The sequence below is a fragment of the Fukomys damarensis genome, unplaced genomic scaffold (assembly GCF_012274545.1).
Source record: "Fukomys damarensis isolate Sample0158 unplaced genomic scaffold, DMR_v1.0_HiC HiC_scaffold_5, whole genome shotgun sequence".
In the NCBI taxonomy this organism is placed as follows: Eukaryota; Metazoa; Chordata; class Mammalia; order Rodentia; family Bathyergidae; genus Fukomys; species Fukomys damarensis.
Genome location: NW_022900917.1, coordinates 75,279,130 through 75,295,481, shown reverse-complemented (window position 1 = coordinate 75,295,481; position 16,352 = coordinate 75,279,130). Strand labels below are relative to the sequence as shown.

At 48.8% G+C, this 16,352-nt stretch overlaps 1 protein-coding gene across 2 annotated transcripts in view; it reads right to left on the bottom strand.

The window, feature by feature from the left end:
* Tg (thyroglobulin) overlaps nucleotides 1-16,352 on the bottom strand; it is a 203,508-nt gene that overhangs the window by 117,386 nt on the left and 69,770 nt on the right. The window contains exons 28-34 of one of the 2 annotated variants that reach the window (XM_010629590.1): nucleotides 15,322-15,387; nucleotides 14,460-14,540; nucleotides 10,945-11,082; nucleotides 10,044-10,220; nucleotides 8,728-8,839; nucleotides 6,650-6,729; nucleotides 5,605-5,748 (exon numbers count right to left, since the gene is read on the bottom strand). In XM_010629590.1, the coding sequence (XP_010627892.1) occupies nucleotides 5,605-5,748; nucleotides 6,650-6,729; nucleotides 8,728-8,839; nucleotides 10,044-10,220; nucleotides 10,945-11,082; nucleotides 14,460-14,540; nucleotides 15,322-15,387 (798 nt within the window). The remainder of the gene's footprint in view (nucleotides 1-5,604; nucleotides 5,749-6,649; nucleotides 6,730-8,727; nucleotides 8,840-10,043; nucleotides 10,221-10,944; nucleotides 11,083-14,459; nucleotides 14,541-15,321; nucleotides 15,388-16,352) is intronic. The other variant, XM_033760858.1, reaches the window with a different exon arrangement.

Genomic DNA, 16,352 nt, shown 5'->3' with positions numbered 1-16,352 from the left:
AGAAGTGAGAGCTGCGAAAGGCGTGGACGTGTGTACCTTCCCTTACCCACCGGAGACAATGTCTTCCTCCCTTTGCAGATAGCTGAGACCGAAGCGGAACATACCACCTACACCTCTTTGAAAGGACTGCAAGGCTCAGGTTGTAGGAGGATGCTGTGAAATCCAGAGGATCTGCAGAGCCGCCCAGGTTTACAGGAGAAATAGGCCATGTAGGCTGAGCAGTTGCAGCAGGAAAACACGAATGGCACAGCTGCCACGTGGGCACTGAGCCCAGCAAAGTGGTGATCACCGGGCTAACATTGGAACAAAGCTTGAGAAAAGAAAAGACATCTTCCCACACAGGGCAAATATAAGGAGAAGCCATTGAAAACACGTAGGAATAAAGAACTCTCACATGCAACTGTTACTAAACAGATGAAATAAAAAAAAAGAACGAAGTCAGAAACATGCAGACAGGAATGACCTTCTCCTTTCTCTTCAGTAAAGAGAGAAACTGTATGGCTTTGACTGTTTTCTTAGAAGTCCCACTGGACTCTGAACAAAGCAAAGGCCTCGTTCCACTCACAGGCCTCATCTAGCTGCAAACAGGAGAAGCAGTTGTGGTTCTCTTCGAGAGTAAAGACAGCCAGTGCCTGCACCCCTTCCAGGAAGCCCCAGGCTCTGGCTCTGCTTAGCTACAGAAGAGTAGCTTGAGCACCTGCACTCTCACCCTGGTCCTCTGGGCTCCAGGAACCTTTCCCTTCTGGGTCCTCATTTCCATCCACAATTGTGTAGCCTTAGCCTCTGCAGTTCTGTGCTAAGACACACACAGCTTTTTGTTCACCTGAGGGCAGTAACTTCAGATTTCATCACCAAAATTCTCTGGGGGTCCCTCTTGGTTCTGGCTCTGTTCTGGGTTTGGGCCTTTTTCTCCTGGACCCTTAGGAGCCTCACCCATTACTCTGCGAACACAGCCATGGGACAAAGGTTAGGGTGTAATGGCAGATGTGTGGACCTCTGTGCCAAGGCCTGAGGCCTGAGAGGCAGGAACATGCCTCCCTCGTCCTTGAATCCAAGTGTCTACCATAAGCAGTGGACACTCTGCTCCTTCACATCAGTCCTTTAACTCAGGCCAGTTCTGCCCTGAAGTCATTTTGAGACAGTCAGAGACCCCTAATTGAGAAAGGGCAGGTCCAACACTGGGCCCTTAACCTATGATACATTAAAAGCTCTATTTGTGTTTGCTTGTGAGGCCATCAGGGACTTTATTTTATTTTTTTTAAGTGACTCTTCACTTGGGCCTACAGATGCCCAGTGAGTAACTTTGGACCAGATGCTTGCTCAGCTCTGCACACGGCATGTGCCTCATCCACAGGGTGTCTGTCTGAAAATTAGAATTTACCTATATCTGCTTCAAGACTGAAGACACTAAGATAAGCATTTTCCAGGGCTATTTAACTACCCATGGGAGTTTGAAAAGCTCCTGCCATTGTCCTACATACACAGTCATCTTGATCCCAGCAGAGCCTGAGTGACACTGAGACCACCCCGAGCAGAAACAACCATTTCATCTCCAGGATTTCATCTCTGGATTGCTGCTTCAAGCAATAGAGACTTCTCCAGAGCCAGCTTGTAAACTCTGACCTGAGAAAATGACCCACCAGACCATAGCCCTTCTGTCCCTCTACAAAAACCTGCCTCTTTCCTTTGTTAAAGGACCGATCTGATCTTCTCCATCAGAACTGTGTCCCCTTCGGCTTCCTGAGCTCAAGTCCCTTCCCATTTTCTCTTATTTTCTAACTCCATCTAATAAATCAACCTATGTCTGTTACTGACACATCTTAAAGTGCTTTTCTAGAACAAGACGTCCAGGACCTGTCAGTCATCAAGTTGACGTCCCCTCCTCCCCTCTGAGAGGATCTTCTTGGACCCCATCTGGTGACAACTTGAGCAGGTCAGCATAGTCCATGAAGGACCAACGTTCTTGGATCCCCTTTCCACCTCCGAAGGCACCTCCTCTCCCTCCAGCGGGCCCAGTCACCTCCCTGGGGCTGCCTGGTCACAGAGGTAACAACTGTTGTCTTGGCTCTGGATGGGAAGGGCACCCACCTCCAAGAGGGTGTAAGTGGATAAAAGAAAGCACTGCCTGTGTCTGACACATAGGAAGGGCTTCAGAAAGGGGCTTTTCCTTCACATCCTCCCCTTAACCAGACCGTCAACTGTGGGGAGTAAGGACTTCTCCCCCTCTGGCTGCACGGCATTCAGCACACATTAGGAGCTTAGAGAAGGCTACTTTCTTGCCCTCAGCAGAAGGGGGTGCAGTGTCAACAGCTCACAGTTTTCAGCAGCTAGAGATATTTATATGCTCAATAATCAGACTAGGCCAAACACGGCCAAAGTCTATCATCAATATTCTTCACTAGCATTGCTTGGCAAAGCTCATGTGTCATGTGTGAGTGCTGAAGGAGAGGTGCCCCAGAATCCCACCCACCCCTCAGGGCTAACTAAGGCCCAGAGGCTCCCCTTCTAGACAGGTTTCCCTTCCCCATGGAGACCTTTCTGTACCGTTTCGCATGTGATTGGCTAATACAAAGACAAGGATGAGGAGAAAAGGTGACAACCATGTCAGCTATGTGTTAGGATGACCCAAAAGGATGCTGATGTGGTTTTGTTTATGAAAGAAAAGAGAACCCAAGAATGTACAATATGCAGAACCCCACCAGGGAAGATGCTTTGGCTCAAGACACATCATGAATTCAAAAGATGGTTTTGTGCTGGTCAGCATGACCCAGGTGGGGGAATACTCTGACTTATTAGGCCAGTTTCCATAAGAAAGCTCTGTTACGGTTACTCATATATGCTGCTGTATCTCCTCTCTAGGTGTGAGTATCTGAATAGCATCCCTGTATTTTATTACTTTCCCATTTCTCAGTGCTATGAAACCCACTCTAAATGCCCAACCAAGTTTCTAAGCTTCTAGCCTTATGTTATGAGAGACTCACAAACAGGATGGGTTGATTATTTAGGGTTGGGTTATTTACTTAAGAGTTGTAACTCCTCAGACTGTAAGTGCCTAAGGGACAGGAATCATGATTTATCCACACTCAGCAATATAACACAGTGACTTAAAATCAGAAAGGCCATAGACCCAATCTAACTCTCACTTGCCTGCCATGTGGCCTTGACCAAATGAGGTAACTTCCTGGGGCCTCTACTTTCTCATCTGACATAGTGCAAAGTTTAAATGAGATCACACTTGTGAAGTGCTTGGCATCCACACCCTGAAAGCCCAATGCATGGAAGTTCCCTCCATGGCTAGTGTTCGGCCATGTTTGTTGAAAGTGAGAACTTCTGTCTCTGAGTTTTAATTCCCTGCCCTGTAGTTCCCAATCCAAACTCCTGAGACCCTAGCCTGACCCCACAGAGTATAGGCAGGAAGCAGTCAGTGGTCTGAACAATCAGATAAAACAAAGCAAAACAGCTGGAGTGAGTTCGGATAAGAAGCACCTTGGATTATTTTCCTTGCCAACTCCTGTCAAGATGTCATAACTCTGATCTGATTTCCATTATATTTCTGAACAAATGAACTTCTGCTTAAACATTTTACCCAAGTCTTCCATGAGTCATATGAAGATGAAAAAGGAAATTTTTCACTTTAGTAGGGTGAGGAGGTAACAGGACAGACAGATGGGCAGGAGGCTCAGAACTGGCCTTTGGTGTCCACCGAGGCTGGGAGTTATAGGAAAGCATTCCCTCCTCCCTGCCCTGAAACACAAATCCAGAAGACTGCTAGATATGGGTAGTGGAGGCTGTTTCATTATATCACTCTGAAGTTTTTCCTAAAATAATTCAAGATGTTGAAATAAAAGAAAAAGTCAGTCGGGTGAATTCAAACCAAATCACAGGCTGCTGAAGGTAAATATCAGCAGGAAAATTCTATTTGGCCTGGAAATAATTAAGTCCAAAAAAGAAAAATCTGCTGTGAAGTTGAGGCATGCACAGGGTCACAAGCAAGGCCAAGGATGCTGCTGCCTGGGAGTCCAAGCTCTGCCTTCCAGTTCCACAACGGAGGCCAAACTATGAACAGGCTGGCTTGCCAGCCTGCTGATCTTCTCCTCCAGTTGATTAGTCAGTTTCTGGTTAGTCAACTGAGTTGGGGGAAACCAGCCAGACAAGACGTCTGGGGTTTCTACTACCCACTCACTCGAAGGCCTGCCGGAAGTGAGCTAACATCCAAGAGGGGAGGAGAAAGTTGGGGCCATCAGATTTGGGCTTGCAGTTTGTCTCTACTTCATACAGGCTGTGTGGCTAGGGTTGAGCACATCTAACATTCTATGCTTCACAGTTCATGTATGGCATGGAGCAGGCTGTGTCAGCTCTGTAGGAGTGCGTTGGGTATGAACTGAAGTAGTCCAGGCAGGTCTAGCGAGTGTCTGACACCCAGAAAGCACTGAAAAGTCACTCCCTGCTCTGGGCAGAGTAATGTGAAGGGACGGTGTGAAGAATGTGGAGTCTACAGTTACGTATCTCTATGCTGCCTTCAGATCAGACATCCCTTGGCTCTTACTTCTCAGGAAGTTCCAGGAAAGATGGGGAAATTTCAGACTTTCTCTCAAAGTGAGACATGAAAGCTAGCTGGGGAGATAGCTTGGAGAGAGACTGACTCTCTGCTTGGCCTTTCTGGTTGACTCCTCCCGAGACAGGGTTTTCAAGCTTATGGGGACCATGACAGATTGCTGAGTTTGATTCTGGGACACAGGCAAATCTCTAGTTTCCCACAAGAACCCAGAATGTAAGAGGTGAGAGCACTACAGTGAGTCTCATTCACTGTTTCACTGAAGGAGAAACTGACAAGTACTGTGACTTTCCTGAAGGCAAACCCACCATGGATGCAGAGACACTAATGGCTCCTTGTGTGTGACTAGTAGTGTCTGCATTCATTTGCTCATGCATCAATTTCAAACCAAGCTCCATACACCCTCCACCCCTTCTGTTCACATGCCCTGAGGACCCACAGTGGTCCAATGCTGCCTTGCTCCTAAAGTTCTAACTGCACTTGCACTGACAAACACAAATAGGTTGTCACCGTTTCCTTCCCTAAGATTGCTATGTGTCACGCTTTCCTAATTAGCTCCCCTGATTAAGGTTGTTGCCTGTCCAGCAACAAGACCTTACACACACTTTGGGCTACTTCCCCTCCCCCCTCAGCATCCGAGCTTATTGGCACCATGACTCCAACACCATACCCTCCTTCTGGCAGTGGGTACAATCATCTCATGCTGTACCAAACTCTGTCCCTTGAATTAAAGCTTTAATATAACAAGTGGTCCCTCAGGAGCAGATCAGTGATGACTGTGATGCACCGATGAACTGGGCCACTTGTTCTTCTTAAGTGCATCTGTGGAGCCTGCTCCCTCTCCATCTTTCCTAGGATCTAGCTAGTCCTCTTTCCTTTGATACAATGAGCAGACTCCCAATCCATTTCTGTTCTGCTGGCAGTACAGAGAATCAGTGTCTATTGCTTGCATCCAGTGAATTCTGATCCATCTACTTCCCAACCTGAGGACACTGTGTGGGTGGGACATGGTGTACTAAAGACACCAACAGAGCCACCAGGTTACTTACTCGGCTTCTGGTACCACCCAAAGGGGTAGGTGCGGACTTCCGTGTCAGGAGAACCACAGTCCAAGATGCGCCAGGCTCCCCCAGCTTCCTCACTGCACATCTGAACTCCCATGCTGCTCAGGGTTAGACACGTCACCTCTCCTCCTGGGAAACACATAGCAGAGACCAGGATGTGGAGGAAGAGAGTGGATTCTGAGTTAGGGAAACACTATAAATCTGTGTTCAGCAGACATCTGAGGTTCGCCACTGCTTTCTGGGAGGATGTGGAGCCTCTGGCCTCAGATGTTAGGGAAACACTATAAATCTGTGTTCAGCAGACATCTGAGGTTCGCCACTGCTTTCTGGGAGGATCCTGGCCTCAGATGCGGAGCCTCTGGCCTAGGGGCTCAGGGATGGAGGCACCTGCCGCTGACTGAGCACCTGTCTACTATGCCAGAGTTGTGCCAGGCCCTGCTTGCAGCACTTCACTTGGTCCTCACAGGATGCAGAAAGGTTGTGCACTTACGGGTGGGAGAGCTAAGCCTCGGGGCAAGGTAAGTGACTGAGCTAGAACCACATCACCAGTAAGTCTCTCCACCAAGTTTCTGGGGGTTTTGTTTGTTTGTTTGTTTTTTGGTGCTGGAGCTCAAACTCAGGGCTTTGCATGTGCCAAGCAAGCACTCTCCAACTGAGTCCCACCCCTACCTGAACCAGGTTTTAAATACAGATTGCATGGACTGTTTCCAAAGTCCACTCCACCACCAAGCCACCTGACAGTGCTGCAAGATGAGATGAACACTGCTGAGCGAAGTGCGGAAGGCAGAAAGGCTATGTGGGGCAAACAGCAATAACACGTGTGTAAGGTCAACAGGTCCCCAGGTTGGGAGTCACATCCATCTGCCGCACTGATGAGCGCCCTGCCCTCTCTGAGCCTCCACCTTATGAATGAGGATCCCTCCTTTCCCTCACTCACAGAGGCTCTGAGCGTGAGATGGGTCACAAGTGTGCGTGTCTTCTAGCCTGCAGAGTGCTGTGCAAGGGGGGAAGGCCTTGTTATTATTAATACCTTTTAACTGGGACACATTTAGAAATCCAAAGCCGGTGCAGCACGGGTCCAAGTCACACAGACGTTCACATTCAAAGAACCTGGATCAGGAGAGAGAGGGCCGGTCTGAGGGCTTCGGTGGGGCCTAGCACTGACTTAGTGGGATGAATGGGCATCACCCTTACTTTTGGAGGTCAGCTTTGTTTTAACTGCCTACAGTGTGGGCGCTCTGGCCAATGTGTATGAGGGGACTCCTAGCTTTGAGAATCTTTCTGAAAGCAGAGTTCTCTTTTCCAGAGAATGCTGCCTTGCCATCCTTCATTCATTCATCAAGCACACTTTCTGTGCCTGTTACACACTAGGCTCCAAGTCAGGTTTTCTGAAATGCTCCTATAGTCTTCTCAGACAAGGAGGAAGTCTCAGCTCTGGACTCTGGGAAAAGGAAGACACAGCAAAAAAAGCATCTCTACATGGTGGGGTGGTGGTCCATGTCCTACAGTCAGGGTGACCCTCTGGGAGCCCGTTTAAGCAGCAAAGAGCTGAGTTGTGTCTCTCTCCTTGGCTTCCCCTCTACTCTGCGACATGAACTAATCACATTCCATGAGGATGCGTCTGTTGTCTGGCTCATCCCACTAGGCTTTCTCCATGGTACCTACCTTGCTGTCCACTCAGTGCAGCTAACCAGACCCACCCTTTGGTGTCCAGAACCAGTAATAGTAGGAGGAACTTCATGGCTCCAACCAGTGCTCTGAAGTTCCATTTCAAGTTGTCCCTGTCCTGACCATGTGTCTCAATCTGATTCCTGAGAGCTTACTCAGCCTCTTTGTCCCCTTTTGATGTGTGGACCTGCCACGTTTTTACTATGGCTTTTCTGTGAGCCAAGTCACATCCTAGTGTTTCAAGGTCTTATCTGCTGGGCAGTGCTGGCTGCATCTGTGCCCTAACAGCAAGGAGCCACCTCCCTGGCTTTCCTTCCCCAAGTCTCTGCCCATCTGTCCACCTGCCACTTCTCTTTCTTTTCTTGGAATTACATTGCTACACCTCAGCTTTGATCACTGGATTTCCATGCTTGCCTGAGTTGGGTACCCTAACTCCACTCCACCAGCTCCTATCCCAGCTGATCCCTGGCTCCAACCCTCTGTCAGCACAGGTGATGTCTAGCTGGACCCCAAGACAGACTCGCCTGCATCATCATTTTATCTCCATTTTCAAAAGCAGATGTTAAATGCCAGCAACCTGTACTTCACAACTCAATAGTACCTCATAGATCAATAGTTCGCAGATCAACGACTGAGTAAAAAGATTTAAGAGGTGCTTTTACGTGTACCAAATGCACACAATGAATGTAAACATGCCATGAACTAAAAACAATAATGATAAGGATGAAAATGGGGAAAGAGATGGGTGGAGGGAGGGAGGTAGGAAGGGGAAGGAGACCAAAAAAGCATCAACTTGTGTTATACACATGTTCCACCTCCCTAAAATGAAAGTAAACTTCATGTACTGCAAACACATACTAGTAAAAAAAGTCAAAAGAGTCACTAGGGATCTTCCTTAAAATTCCAGTTCTTGAGCCCATCCCAGGAAGGCTGAGTTAGTTGTTCAGGATGGGCCCCAGGACAGAGGCTGATAACAAGCCCACCTGGTGACTGTGATGGGTGGGATCCATCCATTACACTGAGCAAAATCTCACTGCCAACTAGAGCAGCTAAACCATGCACCAAATAGACAATAAAATAAATTTCTGAAACAACAATAGAATAAAAAGCCCTTCCAAGCTTATGGCTCTGTTAAAAGTTCTACTTGTGGTCCAGATTCTGAATACAGTCCCATGAGGTTCTGAGGGCCTGGTTCATTGCCATGCTTGATAACTTTGATTAATTGACAAGACACAGCTCAGTGGGTCTCTTTTCCATCGTCTGACTAAAGCTTCAGAGATAAACTTGGTGTGGCCACCTCCTCATTGCCTTTGTTTCACTTAGCTTTGGGCTGTGCGGTTGTTATTAGGCTTCCATCTTTAACTGCTACAGCTTCACCCATGTCACAGATGCGAAAGAGTTTTAATAATAAACATTAAGTGTAGGGCCGAGGTTGCTTACCCATTGGAAATGGGTTTGTCAGACATGGGCACTTTGTTTCTAATGGAAATCCCTGCCAGCTTCTGGAATGGCAGGCGAGTGTAAAAGTTCTTTACTCTGTTGTTCAGTACGACTGCAAAGAAGAAGAAAGAGATGTTATTGCTCAGAGAGAAATTGATTGTCCCTGTGAAAACCTGAGTACTGATGAGTAGAAGCCAGCCTGAAAGCTTTCATTAAAGATGGAGCATTAAATTCGTATGTTGACTCTCACTCCCAACCCAAATCTCAGTAAAATAACAGCTGGGATGCCTGTGAAGGCATAAGCACCCCAAGGTGGAGAGAATAGGGGAGGGGTTATAGTTATACACTCTGTGGAGCTAGAAAACATACAGAGGGTAAAACATGGTTTCACGGACCTAAGAAAACAGACCCTAATTTCTGTGGGGAAAACCAAGAAGCAAGCCCATGCATCCCTGGCTCTCAGAAGGTTCAAGCATCAGCAGCACTGAAGGGAGAAAGAAGCCTGAGCAGTAGATGAGCCACGGATCTCCTTCAGAAGACCGAGGTCTCCAGGTGCTTCTCTGTTTCCCCAAATGACAAGCATGGAAGAAGAATACAAAAGCCTTATTCCTGGAGAGGACATAAGAGAGGTCTCTGCCTGCCCTGGAGAGTGGATGGGATGCACTACAGATGGTCCTTTTCTGTCAGTCTCCATAGTAACCGCTGAGACTCCCCACCTTCTCCAACCTTATATGGGGTCCGGATGACTGGAGGCCAGGCATATGCTCTCAGAAGGTATTCAAAGATTCATCTAAAGCAAGGACCAAAAAATGTTGACATTGAGCGATCACCTGAAGCTTGGCCCAGTCCGGTTGTTCTAAAACCAGCAAGCTTTCACCAGTCAAAGCTTCTGCTTGACCTTGTGGGCCTGACTCATTTGCGTGGAAAACCTAGGGCCATCAGATACACGGTAAGAGCAAAGAAGGTAATGGAGGATGCTAAGGGCAGCAATGTCTGAGGGAAAGACAGACACAAGGGGTGAAAAAAGAACACAAACTACAGCATCGTTAGTGCTCTTGACTCGAGAAACACAGCCTTTGTGGTGTTACAGTCACAGAGGCCAAGACCCGCTGCACCGCATGGCCTCATGGGGTTCCAGGTGACAAGTGCACTGGCCATGGCTCTCTCTATGGATGAGGCTCTAGAGCAGGAGTGGTCTCCAGGATCGGCTATGCACTTCTGAGTGCATTTAAAGGAGAAACAATCCTGGATGCTTCTGAAACCGCAGAGCTGCCTCCCACCAGAAACCCAGTGTGCACAGACACCTGGGGACTCACCTTTCTTCCAGAACAGGGTCCCTGGCTGCTGTGGCAGGACCAGACTGCAGCCCCGGGCACTGGACTCCAGGATGTCATCACATACCTGGGCCTCAGGGTAGAGGGAGCAGGTGAAGTACAGGGGCGTACTCTCTGTTACCTCTGCGAGCTGACAGAAAGAGGGCTCCTGGGAGCAGCCTGCAGGAGGAGCACAGTTGGCTTTAAGATCTCAGGAGGCTCACAGGGGGAGCATAACCTGACAGAGGTTCTTCTTTGGGGAGTTGTGGTTGTCCAGTCTGGGATTCTCCTGTCCGGGGAGGGGCTGTGGGGCCTCAAATAAAGGCAGAGTAGAAGTTGAAGTAAAGGGTAGACAGTAAACTCAGCAATACAGAAGTGAAAGGGTAACATTCTACTGGATCCACCAGTGACCATATCAGAGGCAAGATCTGCAAACCAGAGATCTTGTGAACTCTGTGAATGATCTCTTTGCCCCTTCTCCCACATCACTCATTGCCAGAGGTAATTGTGAGTACCTTGAGGGCAAGAGCATGGCTGATTCTTGTTGTCTTTTATCCCTAAGATCAAACACAAGGTCTGGAATAAAATGCATATTCAACTCATCAGATGGATGGATGGATGGATGGATGGACAGAAGGATAGATAGGAAGATGGGTGGAGGAGTAGATGGGCAGATGGACTGATAATGGGTTGATAGGCTCCTGGAGCAGAGCAGAGACTGAATGACTACATTGTCTGGAAGCTTCTGGAAGATAGGGATTGGGTCCTACCTATTTTCTAAGAATGTAGTGACCCCTGAGTTATAGCACTGAGACCTATCTTATTTGTGTCTCTGGAGTTAAGCTAAGTATGACACCGAACCTCAGAATCTGAAAGCTGACATGTATAATCTAAGGCTACTTACGAGAAAGGCACCATAGTTTTGCCTGCTCGTCTGAAAACAGGTGTTTGAAAAGCCAGTGCCGCTGACTGGGCAGGGATCTGTTTGCATTGACAACGACCTGGGTGAGGTCCACAGGGGAGAAAAGTTCTGTTGGTGAACCTGAAAAAGAAAGTCAATTCCTTTACCTTTATCTCTGTGTGAATATGAAACAGACACTCGATTTACCTTCAACCACACCTGCCCCTGGAGTCTCGGCCCAGTGACCGTTACCTGGAACATCTTCTTCCATTGCGCCCCAGAAGTGTTTGGCAGATCCATCCGGACTTCACTCAGAAGCCTCCCCTGACTGTTCCAGGCTGTCTGGCACTCTCCCTCCCCATCATTCCTACTCCACTTCACACCTGTCTTCTCGCACCCTGCCAGTGTCAGGTGGTGGCTGATATGTGGCTATCTGACTGGACTGTGAACATCCAAGTGCACAGCACATACGGGTAAGAAGCATCGTTCAAACAGAAGAGTGAATATTGTAGTTCCGTACCTCCTTGTACCTGGCACAGATGCTGTATTAGGAGCCCGTGTTCTATGTGCTATCTTTAACTCTGTGCTCCCCTTAACAGGGAAGAGGCCGGGACTAGGATAGCCAGATGGAGCTGCTCGTTCTGCTTTCCCTCTGCTTGTCTCCAGTCTCAGACTGACCACAGGGAATTGAGGCAGAAAGGGGGAAATCTCTCTGTGCTTTGAATCAAAGGTCTTTCCCATGGACTCCAAGAAACACAGTCCAGGTGGGAGTGCCTGAAAAAGCTGACCTGGGCTCAATGGCATTTTTTCTGCGGACATTTTATCCTCTGTGTCCCAGGAATGTGACCAGCTGAGAAAGGAAAGCTGAGCGGAGTGTTTCCTTTTCACCCTGTTTGCATGCAGGCACTGGTCAGGAGCCAAGCTCCCACTCCAGGGGTGGGGGGGACCCTGCTGTGGGGATCCTGGGACAGCACTGGCACTATGGCCCTGGCACAGTGCTTAATGTGGATTTTTTAAACGCCTCAGGTGCCCCCACCTCACACACATCCACCCTGCTGTGAGCTGCAAAGTTACCCCTGAAAGGCTCTGCCCAGGCTGGGTGCCACAACACAGAGGCTTGGATAAGAAGTGGACAGGGCTGCAGGGTGCCAGTGGTGGCCAAGGAGCACTGGACACACACAAGGATGGAAAGGGTGGTCAGCCTTGCTCAGCTCAGAGAACCATCACCAGGAGGAAATCTGAAATCGGTGTTATTAGAGTTTTTCCTGTCTTTCTCTAGAGAGGCAGGGCATGTTCATTTTTACATATAACCCCAATTTTAAAATATTGGCTCAATTATTTTAAAAAAGGCCAGCTAGAAGTCTACTCTGCAGATTAAACAAATAACACCCGCTGTGTCAGCCCACTCTGGGGTCTGAGCTCGCGTGCCCACCTTGGCTGCATGAGGGGCTGACTGGGGTTCGAGAAAACCCCAGATTCAGGTCAGTTGGTTGGATCCTCGCATTGCTGTGTACTGGGTGCTGGGCTGGCTTAAACTTGGGACATGGAGGCACCTTATGCCCTTCATTTCTCCTTAGTAAAACGGGAACCCTGAGCAGCAGAGTTGTGAGATGGCTTAGGGCTGGGGCCCAGGAGGCTGGGGAAGGGAGCCCTCCCTGAAGCATCTGTCCTTCACGGGAAAGTGTTGGGGACAACCCCTAGACTCAAGCACACTGCATTGTGCTTGCGAGGTGAGTGTGCCCATTGACGGCCCTGGCAAAAACCAGGAAGTCAAGGAGACAGAAGAGGTGTGGATGAGAACCGCAAGAAGGGGGAAAGGGTCTCTGAGTAGGGTGCTGCCCTCAAGGCCAAACTGATGCTTCCAGTGAAGAAGTCTGAATGGCACTCAGGTCGGGACAAGGACAGGAGCTGTGTCCCACAGCCCATCCACATCGGGATCAGCTAGCTGATAGGAAGACAGGCAGGGCGGGATGGGACTCAGCCGCACGCTTGCCTGAACCAAGCTCTGCAGTAGGATCATAAACACCAATGGCTCCTGTGGATACGACAGCCGCTGCCTTGTGAGCTCAGGCTCCATATCCCAGCAGTTTAAAGAAATCGCCCCTTCTAGCTCCCCAACTCCCCCGCCACATGGCTACCGCCAGGACCCTCACAGGAGAAGACACTGGCACTCAGAGCCGGCTCACTCACACGAGCAGATAGAGACAAAGTGGGGCTTCAAACCTGGTCTCTCTGCCTGAGCACTTTCACTTTAGATAGAAGACCGTGCTCGGCTCATAGCAACTCTGGGCACAGAATGCACTCAGCCTTGCTCGCTGACGACTATGGGATGAGTATGCTGAATGTATATAATCACATTTGACCTGTAGAGAAATTTTAGGAAGGGAAAGAAGCTACCATTTGGTGTCACCAGTCAGGCACCAGGTAATGTACAGGAGTTTTGCGGTCTCCTGGGATAAGAAAGGCAAGAAGCTTTCATTTTACACCTGAAGAATTCAGGGCTCTTAGCACTTGAGCAGACTGCCTGTGGCCATACAGTCTGTAAGTGACAAGGGCAGTTTGTTCCTGTCTCTGTCTCTCTCTCCTCTCCCTCTCCTACCCGCCCCCCTCTCTCCCTCCCTCCCTCCCTCTGTGTGCATGTGTCTGTCTGTCTGTCTGTCTCTGTCTCCCCAATGCTGGGGATCAAACCCAGGGCCTTACTCATTTTAGGCAAGAACCCTACCACTGAGCTACGCCTCCAGCTCACAGTAAAATGGAGTTCAGCTCCTTGCTGCTCTCCTGCACCTATTTGATGCCTTCCACCATGGACCTGACAGCAAGAAGGCCTTGTCTACTCACCGTAAATTGCCCGGTCTGTTTTGTGGCATCCTGTCCCAGCAGCACAAAGGAAGCCACTCTTCTTCTCTCCTGCTCCTCCACCTCCACCTCCTCCTCCTCCTTCTCCTCCTCCTCCTCCTCCTTCTCCTCCTCCTCCTCCATCCTTCCCTCTCCCCTTTCTCCCCTGTCCCCTGCTCTGCACTTTGGCCCCACTTCAGCAATAAGAACTGCAGTTTCTAGAGGTGAAGTCTCAGGCGTTCCATGCATGTCACCCCTATTTTGTCCCACAAAGGCTTCCCCTGCACGTCGTGACTCATTTTCAAAACCTTGCTTGTTCGTTAAACAATTTTGGAATGTTTACATTTGTTTCTACTCTTCAAGACTGACATAAGAAGTAGTCACTGACCAGAGCCGTGTGAACCTTACTCTTTAGCACAACCTATTTTTTTTTCCTAGTTTTATTATCATGGTTGTTTTTGTTTCCAGTGATGGTGGTGAATTTCTGAGTTTGCCTTCCTGTCTGTGCCAGTCACCTGCGTGAGGGGCTGCCACGCTGTGAAATGGGAGTGTCACTTAGAGGGGCATTTGAGGCTGAGAATAGTGAGCAGGGAATAGTAGAGGGATCCACTCATCGATTCCACCCTTGGTACCACCATTTGTCCCCACAGACACCCAGATGTCAAATGTTTAGGGGCTGATACCTGTCTCTGCTGGAGATTCAGGCCTCAGTACCACATCGCTTCGGCATCCCATGGACTCAGGCCGAGATGCCATGTCAGAATCTAGGAGGAACAGAAGAGTATGTGTGACATAACATCGAGGAGAAGGAGCGGTTTTCCTTTGGTAAGAGTAGAAGAAACAAAGCAGGAAGTTCTCATGGTCCACAGCCAGGAGCTGCAAAGGTCTGGAGCAGACCCAGAGGCACAGGTCTGCACACCATGGCCTTGTACTGAACGTCAGCCCACCTGTCAGTCCTAGAACCCTCATGGTCCTTGAGACTGCAATTCTCAACATTTGCCCTGTGCTGTAAGAAAACATTCATAAATACTGGTGTTTGCAGCATGCTGTGAAGGTGAGGCATCAGATTGCCATATTATTCTTGAGAAAGCTGAGACCCAGAAAAATAATTTATCCTAGACTACTCAGGCGGTCCGAAGACAAACTGGAATTTGAATAAATTTAGCAAAATTCCACAGCACCACTTGGAGATCTGTCCCTGAGGGGTCTGTCATGAGGCCCGGGATCCTCCGACAGATTCTTGCTGTGGTTGGCGACAGCCCCCACTCACCTATCCTGGTTACCTGGGCAATGTATATTCAGTGAACTCAGTCTCCCAGGAACCCGGATCTTCCTCCCTCCCACTTTTCTTGGGTTTCTGCACTGTGCATTTTCCTTTTAGTGTGTGGTATCTTATCTGATGAGGAGTGGGGCCCTCCTGTTATGGAGAGCACTCTCTTAGAAAGCAGATCTCTACCTCTTCTCTATGGAGAGCAGAGTGCCCCAGCGAAGGACAGGCACGGCCAGTCTCTAGCCCTGCCACTTGTACCACTGAGGGGAGCTTACCTTTCCAGAGATAAACCTGCTGGAAACCGGTAACAGTGCCCGGAGCTCCTTCCAGGGGTGCCAGACCTACAAAGGCACATTGTGATTTTTTATGAATTCGTGTGTGCTTGCTTTCAGAGGGCACCCACCTTACCACACCTGCCCAATTTTCCCTCAGATCGTCTTAGACACAAAAACTCTGCTTATACATGGTGTGCTCCAAGAGCCTCTTGGAACTCTATTCTAAGTCCATGGTACAAAACCAGAGCTTTCAGACCTCAGGTGTCAATCTCAGGCCACCAAAGGGACTGTTTGGGTGAGGGCTTGTGAATCGGGACATGAGAGGAAGACTGAAGGGAGTGGGAATTGGCTTTAAAAGGAAACCACATCCCCAGGAAGCTGCAAATCCTGTTTTCAGTATTACCTAGTTCCTCTGAGCCTCAGTGAGAAGTGGGGAATGCAATTGTTAGCAATTGTGAGGATAGGAATATAGATGTATGCTGCCTTCCAGAGTCCTCGCCCACGTATTGGCAGCTGGTATTATTTATTATTAATATTATTACATTTTTTTTCTGGCAAACTCTGTTCTACTAGATGCCACCCTGGGGAAGACTAGCTTTCTCACACTATTTCTTGATGACCATTGCTCATCTTTCGCCCATGTGCAGCCCTGTGTTTCCTCCCAACTCCTCTGATGGAGAAGACTGAGGAAAGTGCTCAGGAAACCTAAGGCTGGAGGACAGTAATCCCACACCCTGCAGGAGACAGCTGGGCCAGCACTGGAGACATCAAGAAACGATCAAATTTTGCTTTCTGTTATTATTACAAACCAGTTATGGGTAAACAGCTATCGCCACTTATTGAACACTATAATGAGCACCTTTTATGCTTTACCTCATTGACACTTCCCTGTGATACCCCAAGCAAGGTCCCCAAGCTCTAGGTGAAGACATCAGAGTCAAGAGAAGTAAATGCCCTGATTGGAATCCCCTATGATTAGTTCCATAGCCAAGCTCCTAGGCAGCACCCCCAAGGAAAGGATAGGGTATTCT